Source organism: Microchirus variegatus (assembly GCF_963457635.1).
Source record: "Microchirus variegatus genome assembly, chromosome: 9".
NCBI classification, from domain to species: Eukaryota; Metazoa; Chordata; class Actinopteri; order Pleuronectiformes; family Soleidae; genus Microchirus; species Microchirus variegatus.
In genome coordinates this window covers 14,737,588-14,746,532 of record NC_139810.1, presented here as the reverse complement: position 1 = coordinate 14,746,532, position 8,945 = coordinate 14,737,588, and the positions used below count along the sequence as shown (strand labels likewise).

General features: G+C 40.3%; 1 protein-coding gene across 1 annotated transcript in view; it reads right to left on the bottom strand.

The window, feature by feature from the left end:
• Positions 1-672: 672 nt before the first annotated feature.
• Positions 673-8,945, bottom strand: part of ajap1 (adherens junctions associated protein 1) — a gene marked incomplete at both ends in the record, with an annotated part of 43,825 nt that continues 35,552 nt past the window's right edge. Inside the window, 3 exons of the mRNA XM_083895347.1 lie at positions 673-745; positions 1,624-1,866; positions 2,008-2,095. Coding sequence (XP_083751473.1) covers positions 673-745; positions 1,624-1,866; positions 2,008-2,095 — 404 coding nt within the window. The remainder of the gene's footprint in view (positions 746-1,623; positions 1,867-2,007; positions 2,096-8,945) is intronic.

Sequence of the window (8,945 nt, the reverse complement as noted above, 5' to 3'; positions counted from 1 at the left end):
TAATGAGGGATCTTGTGACTTTAAAGACAACAGCAATGGGAGCATGGTGTGGACGACTTTGCTGACTAAGACTAATGTGTGTCCAGAGAATGGAGAGACACTGTCCTCACTGTACACTACCTGCAGGCAATCTACTCCTTTTACAATCTGGGTCAATAGCAGACGTTACACTTCCCTCCAGGCTTCTAGTACCAATGTGGGGATGAAGCATGTGCTAAACTTTCATGCTTTGAATTTCAAATGCCATTCTGGCGTATGAAAATGTGCCACAAGTGAAGTGACGGTGCTCCCTTTACTCCCTAGAAAATCCATATTCGCTTTGTAAGAGAGTGGGATATCGTGGATATTAATGAAAATATCTCAGACATGAGGAGTGGAACATTTAAGGGAGTGTGTAATTTATCATTTATCATATCAATACTGATAATACTGCACATAAATAGTCTTTTATCTAAACAATAGCTCTCTGATCATGACACAGGAAATTGAAAGGTGCATAATGGAGTGGGAAATAAGCATATGCCAAGTTCCCTTCTATTCCTAAAGTATCACCAAGGGAGGCTATAGTTCAGATAGTGATTTGCAAGAGGACAAAGTGGCACAGTACCCACCAGAGCATGATTTCAGAGAGTCTTTCTCCACCCACACAAAGTGAACAAGGCCTTCAGCTCGTCAACAGGAGATCTCAAACCATTTCTCGGACACAAAGGCCACAGGAATCAGCTGTCGCTCACTGGGGGAAGGTCTGTAATAAAAGTTAGAACATGATCTTGTGATTATGAGGTTATTGTGATATGATGAGTTTGCCTTTAGTGCCACAATCACAGTTGCAACATTGGACTATTTACAACTTTACAAATACACATTATCGGGAGTGAGACGGTTTCAAAACAGCAGGCAAATCTCTGGAGGATTTCCTGCTGTGTTCTCACATGAGCTCACTTGGACATTAACTGCAGATTATGCCTGAGCCCTGACTGAAGGATATCTTGTGACTTCTGTAGACATTTGTGCTGAGTGCAGGTCTGAAAGCAGCTTACGTGTGATAATGCTAGCTGCTGGCCCCACAGCTTAGATCACCGTTACTGTTTTCCACTCAGACAGTAAACATTGCACTAATCTTATAAATATATAATGATACCTGAACACCTTAAATGGCTCGATTAATGTGTTGTACATCAAGAGCGACATGATCTCATCCTCAGTGTGTGTAGAATTAGAACTGTAGTGCGTAACTTATATGAACAAATGTCTGTTACATTCAAGCCCTTGTCAAATGCATTCACACAATGCTGATTAAGCATCAGCTCAGCGTGCACACAGGAAGTCAATTGTTTTTTGTGAAGACAGACGGCGGCAATAGCGCCATTGCTCTAATAAGGCGAGACGGCTGTAAACAGGTTGGTGTGTGAATGGAAACACAAAGGAGTGTCGACGAGAAGTTCCAGAAGGGAATCCTGCTGCTCTAAAAAGCCTGATCTGTCAGCCGGTTGACAAGATAAACACGTATTGACCCCACCCTGCTGTGCTGCCACTATATTTGCACACAAACTCTCCATTTTATCGTGGATGTTGACACGATTAAGTGATGGATCAGTATGGATTAATCCTGAGCCAACACACCTGTTTCCATTGTAAGCTGTCTTGTAGACGGGCGTCTGCTGAATCATCTCATCAGTGTAGATGGGCACAGCAGTCCGGACGCACTCATGTGAGCACTGCAGGCTGTCATTGTAGGCAGTGAATATGTCCACCTTGCTGGGCACCCGGGCCGGGGTGAAGTCTGTCAGATTTTGGCAGCTCTCTTCCTGCTGGTGGATCTTGCGCTGATGGCTATTGTGGCGGCCATTTCCAGACTGTGCACAGCTACAAAAACACGCACCAAAGACAAGAAGCAAACATAAAATCATACCTTCTATCTCATTGGTCGTCTATGAGGGTTCATCCCACGGAGCTAGTATACTGCCCAGTTAAAATGTCTTCTATATGTAAAGGAATCTTTCCTACCAGTTCTTAAGGACGAGTGTTGTGATCAAGGCTGCGATGACCATAATAAGAGACACAGTGATTGTGATAATCTGGTGAACTGCCAAACCTGCAGAAAGACACAAATAAACACAAGAGTAGTGTTAGAGTCATGTGTAAAATACTTTTTAATACACTGCCTGGCAAAAAAAAAACAGTTGCCACTCGAAAATGGTCCCACTGTAACAGCCTTTAGCTTTGATTACGGCACTCATTCGCTGAGGCATTGTTTCGATAAGCTTCTGCAATGTCACAAGATTTATTTCCGTCCAGTGTTGCATTCATTTTTTTCACCCAGATCTTATATTGATGATGGGAGAGTCGAACCACTGCACAAAGCCTTCTCCAGCACATCCCAAAGATTCTCTATAGGGTTAAGGTCAGGACTCTGTGGTGGCCAATCCATGTGTGAAAATGATGTCTCATGCTCCCTGAACTTTCACAATTTGAGCTCGATGAATCCTGACATTGTCATCTTGGAATATGCCCGGGGAAGAAAAAATCAATTGATGGAATAATCTGGTCATTCAGTATATTCAGGTATTCAGCTGACCTCATTCTTTGGGCACATAATGTTGCTGAACCGAGACCTGACCAACTGCAGCAACCCCGGATCATAGCACTGCCCCCACATGCTTGTACAGTAGGCACTCTGCATGATGAAATCCAGGTGGTGACTTTTCTTTTTTGGCCAGGCAGTATATGTATATTCTAGACATATTTGGTCTACTAATTAGAAGTTCAACAGCAACTTACTGCTTAATTAGGACATGATTTGATAGCAGACCATGGTTGCAGTTATTTAATAATTGCAACCATTATTTGCAAACCCACCTCACGCTACATAGAGTCAAGGGCGACTCACTTAAAAAGTGGAGCATTTCAACCCCAGACAGTATTGATGACATTATCATCGGCTGCCATTCATAATGTAATACTGATATTAATTATTCCATTATAGAACAGCCAAGTGTAATGGATGACTAAGTTTATGCCCAAGTTTCTCTAAACATGTATTATACTTATGTCATTACAAAGAAAGGCAAACGCCTAAATTCTTATAACAGCAAGTGTCATTTCACCTCTCACAATCTGCAGTCCTCTATATACGTATAACCTTTCCCCAGACTAGCTGTCTCTATATTCTATAATCGTTGTCGATTTTTCCCTAAGGCTTTCATTGAAATGTTAGGTGAGAACAAATTATTTAATACAGTGTATCAGTAAAATATTTGACTAAAAGATGAGAGGCAGTCTCGTTGACTTTGTAGACGGAGAAAAACTATTTTAAGATAGTGTGGTGTTTTTTTTTTCAGGCTTAAGATTCTTTAAAGTCTCTTTAAAATACCAACATGAAGTAGCACTTGTCATCACTTGTCAAGCATTTCTATGAATGACAATATCAAGTGCTGATCATCAAGTGCTTGAAAGGATATTCAGGTCAATATGAAATATTATATTTTACGTGAATACAAAACAAATGCCTGTGAACTGTGATGCATATTATTCTCCACAAAACAGACCTGCTGAGCAAGTATATCATCTAGTACACAGACAGAAAGGGGAGATCCCCATAGCACAGAATCCATAACGTTTGAGCAGCATTCTTAAGGCCAAAGGGCATACGCAGAAACTTTTGTCTAAAATTGTCTAAAAGGCATGATCCCTGCCGTTTCAGGAACATCTAGTGGATGAACAGGTACCTCAGCGGACAATCTCCATCACAGTCATTTATTTTTATAATGTGCCCAAAATAAATATGGCGTTCACCATCACCACATGACCCACATTTTAAAGGGACCATGGTCACCATGGGCAACCGTATTTACAACACAGCCGTTAGTGTCAAACCACACGTGCCTTGAACACAAACCTTATTTTAGTGTATTAACCTACACGTACAGATAATGGTGAATTATGCTTATACACTGACTACAAATGCAACATTAAACCTTGCACAATTTCCAGAACCTTGTTTTACTGCTTTGGTGTGATAATCACTGTCAACCTGCAAACTGTTCTGACATACATTGAAAACCTCAGATGAAAACAATGATTTTTTTCAGGCTCAAGCTTAAGCTGCATTAATTGAGGTTTTGGTCTTTTTTAAGGCCGAGAAGCAACCTGACACTAAACGGAATCATTATATTGTCAGATCATCTCTTTTTTGGCTCTGGTTTTGTCTCCGTCGTCCCCTGAGAAAACTATGTGACTCTTTAGCTGATAAATGCTGCACTGTGTGCACCTGCTTGTCACTAAACTTCTCTGTCTGCTGTTTGGTGTCAGGCAGGCAGCGTACAGGGACTTCATCATTAGGTTCTTTTTTTTTTTTCCCCTAGAAAGGCTTTGAAATAATGTTGATAATGTTGGGCCAGAAAAACGAAAATAACAAAAAAAAAAAAGATAAAAAACTTCTCCATGGAGCAAAGGTGACCTGCTATTGTGGTGGTAATGTGCAAATATGTTACTTCGGGCAGCCCCAGGTCCTTTGTTTTTGCACTGCTTTCCATAGAACCACAGTTACCAAGAAGCTTTATTCTCCACAGATAGTCTGCCTTTGAAGCACAAACCCACCAACCGTTAAAGGAATATGTCACTGATTTGCATTTACCTTTGCATTACTACAATAGGGGTAGCATTTTTGAAAAATTGTGCTCGAACTCAGTTTCCCTTGGGTCGAGAAATGCCTACAATGTTGTTTTTGTTACGTGCCCCATTGACACTTGACTAGGCTTGAAATTGCAACGCTAATTCTGCACTTTTTAGACCCACCCATAGGGCGACACAACCTCATTCACAGATTGTAAACAGTGTCCGCCATCTTTGCTCACAGTTATGCTAACAGGACCAAGTGTCACTGGTGGGCACGTAACAAAAAAGGAATGAAGATATTTCTCAACTCAGGTTAAACTGAGGTTGGAAAGCACACTTTTTCAAAAATACTACCCTTAGTCTAGTAACAGAAAGCTAAATGCATAATATTCCTTTATTCCTTTAACATTTGTGATACACTGGACGGGTGAAGCTCAGCTAACTATTATCTGCCTGCTTTGAAGATGATTGCTGAAACACACATGAGAATACGTTCTTATATGTTTGAGTGCATTTCAAGAATGGTATTATAAATCCACCTATCGCTACTTGCTGTCAAACTATCACTAAATCACTAAATTTACACACACTTTCATGAAATCCTAAGTCTGGTTTACATATGCTTTCTCCATAGAACGCATTTTCTACAATCAAGACAGTCAAAATACCCTTTAAACAAAGTGTTGTGCTTATTCACTGCTTCTGAACCTGGCATACAAATATGAATGTGGACCAAATGTTCACATCGTTGCCCCCTTTGTTCTGCATGACTAACATACAAAAAACATTGTTCTTATTTCAACTCCCTAGGACTCCCCTGTGTGCTGATCTCTCACTTTTGCCAGAGAGGAGTAATCCACAAACAAAACTGGGCTCTACATGTCTAACATGAGGATTAGTGCAAATCTATTGCACTGTACTGAGTGGGTCCGTGCACTGCTTGTGTGTGGGTGAGTGATAGAGTGTGAGAGTGACTAGGACACAATGACACACTGCAGCAGGTGAAAGAAAGAAAAAAAAACTAAAGAGAAAAGCCTTCATGATGAAAATGCCCATGTGGGCCTGATACATCTCACCTCTCCATCAGTCAGCTGCTGAGCTGCTGATCTCAGCCAATTTATCTCCGCTAATGCTTAAAAGGAAGCGCCTCTCAGTCATTTTGGAAAAAACACAGTCTCTCCTCTGCTTGCAGCTGCCTGGACAGCCTCCTCTTGGATAATAAACATCTGTAGGCAGGGCCTTGCAAGAGGCATGCAGGTCAGCCTTGGATTAATGATATCTCTGGCAGGCTCAGGGAAGTCTTACCTCCCCAGTGAAGTCGGAGTCTGTTGCCACAGCTTAGGCACATTAACTTATTCGATGAGCCATTTGCATTTCCATCCTATCCTCTCTCAATCCTCCATTGCCCTCCCTGTCAGTCTTCAGCTCACATCAGGGCTGTTAAGTTGAAAATGTTCACTTATAATTTATTATCAGTCTCACTTTGGGCATAATAGAGCCTGCCCCTGACCTTGATCAATAGCTGAAGTCTCTGCTGAGACTTGTTTAATTTTGCATTACTGTCAAAGTGAAAGTGGGGGGATTTTCAGTCGGTAGGTTTTAAATTTGAAGCTGCTCTTTGTCCTCGATAATTAAATCACACAATTTATTCTACAACCACTGCATTTGCACTCCTGGTTAGATACTAACTGCATGTCGTTGCCTGTACCCGTGACATGTGCAATGACAATAACATTTAATCTAATCTAATCTAATCTAAACTGTTAGGAACTTGGGGTTGGGTGTCTGAAGACTAGCAGTCCCTGTAAAGCAACCCCTGACCTTCCGTTTGGAAGGATGACCAATTGTACCACTGATCCACGGTTAGCTCAGATTGAGTGGAAAAATGAAATGATATATATATATATATATATATATATATATATATATATATATATATCTATATATATATAGATATATATATCTATAGATATATAGATATATATATATATATATATATATATAAATGATACTATAGATTTTACAGTTTTTAATTCCACACCAGAATAATCCACTGGCTCTTTTGGTTGACCTGAGCATGCTGTGTGTCGTCGATTGATGTCATGACTCTAATTCTACATGGCTCATTTCGACTTACAGCCAAAAAGTATTGATAGATTTCAAGTACAGTTCTTTAATGAAACTAATAAAGACTGTGACGAAGACCTGAAACACAAACACCCCCATTAAGTCCATTATAAACTAATTTTCAGGGCATTACGTTGAAAGGGGCAATGAGAAAATAGCTGATAATGACATGGTTGAAAAATCTAAGTGCAGTGGCCACTTCTATTTTCATCTTTAACTGCCAGTTGGAGGAAAGAAATGTTGGCCCGTCTATCTAAAACTCATTGTGTCCTGGCAGCCAGGTTGTAAAAAAATCACCTTTGGCAGTCACCTTGCTTTAGAGATACCCGCTTAGGTTTTGTTTGGCCTAATCCCTGCCAAACAAAAAGAGGCCGAGAGGGAGATAGATAAAGAGGGGGAGCAGAACAGAAAAAAAGGCAGTGATAGGATGGGATATGGAGAGAGGAGGGGCAGCTAACATGTGACCTCTGTGGCAGCAGAATTAGAAACCACATCAGTGCACCCAGCAGGGAATAAATGAGATTTTTTTTCCCACCCTCCTGTCCATTGAAGTTTGTTGAACTTGTCAAAGAAATGCACAGCAGTTACATAAAATCTCACTTGCCATCTACTCGTAATAAAAGATTCACCATTAGACACAAAAGCTCAGCATGGGTTTAATAAATTTGTGTGGCAGCTAAAGCTTGATTTGAAACACATTAAAAGCTCCTCTGTAAGGTTTTACTGCTGTTGCATCAAATGATCTTAGTGTTATCAGACAGAACAGATTAAGAAAAACAAAACTGAATTAATCTGTTGTAATATGAAACAGTAGGCAGCTGTTTTCAGTGTGCAAGCACCAGTAATCCCACTGGATGCAACCTGCTCGAACAGCAGGCAACTGAACACTGCACAGAATTTAGCAGCTAAATAACTGGATATTTCCCTAAAGTGTCCCTCAAACGCTACACTTAGAGAAATGCAAATACTACACTGTATGGCTGGATGTGTATAAGACGTACAATTCACTTTGCAAACATCTCAGCTGACATTGCAGGGGCCACATATAGAGGGAAAAAAAAATTCAACCATTCACTCACACACCTACGGTCAATTTAGAGTGTCCAATTTAACTGCATTATTGTGAAATTGATTTTTTTTTTAAAGACAGTGGATTTGTTATCCTAAGTCGATTATTTATATCAGTTAAACATAAATTAATGTGCAAAGGAAACTGAATGATTAGTTAATTTCAACCATATACACTCTAACTTCATTTATTTGTTTTTATTGCTTATATGCTTTTGTTCATGTACTCTTGTTGACCCAGTTATGAACTAAAACGATTCAGTCTAAGTCTTCTTGCTTCACCAGTGTTATATTTATCATGCATCAAATAATATATTTATAATATATTATTATAAGCCCACATTGCATGCTATTGGACTGTGGCAGGAAGCCAGATAACCTGGAGAAAACCCATGCACACATGAGGAGAACATGCAAACTCTATGCAGAAAGGCCCTTGTCCCATCCGGGGCTTGAACCTGGGTCTTCTTGCTGCAAAGGCAAGAGTCCTAACCACCATGCTACACCAACAATATGGCCTAAAACGGAACCAATGTGTTCAAATGAAGTGTAGTTGTTGTGTTGAATAGGACTGCAGTTTGTAAATTACAGCAACCCACCCAGGCCACACGATTGGTGTAGTGGTTAGCACTCTTGACTTTGCAGAAAGGGTTTGCGACCTGGTTGGACCCCATGTGTGCATGATCTCCCACTCTAAAATCACAGTAGGTGTGAGAGTGAATGGTTGTTTATCTCTATGTGGTTGATCAAGTTGTGTAAAATATGGTGTGGGGATGGTCGCTTCAACAAAACGGCTACAGTCTCCAGGCGAATGGGTTTCTGCGGTCATAAAAACAAATCTAATTCATGAAAATTAATGAAAACATGATATAAAAACGATTTATTATTTAAAAATATGCTACTTAAAAGGCATAAGCTGGAAATGGGGAATGAACATGAGGGTACAAGCAGTTGCCAAGTAATCCAAATCAAATGTCTTGATTGGTGGACAACAGGTATAATGGTGAGAGTATGGTGGGTCTGAAGCGAGAAATTGTGGATCATTGAAGCCAAATGTGGAGGGAGGGGAGGCGACTGAATTGTGGCACGAGGAAAACAGTGTGTGGTAGCACTGAAGAAAGAAATGTTTCTTA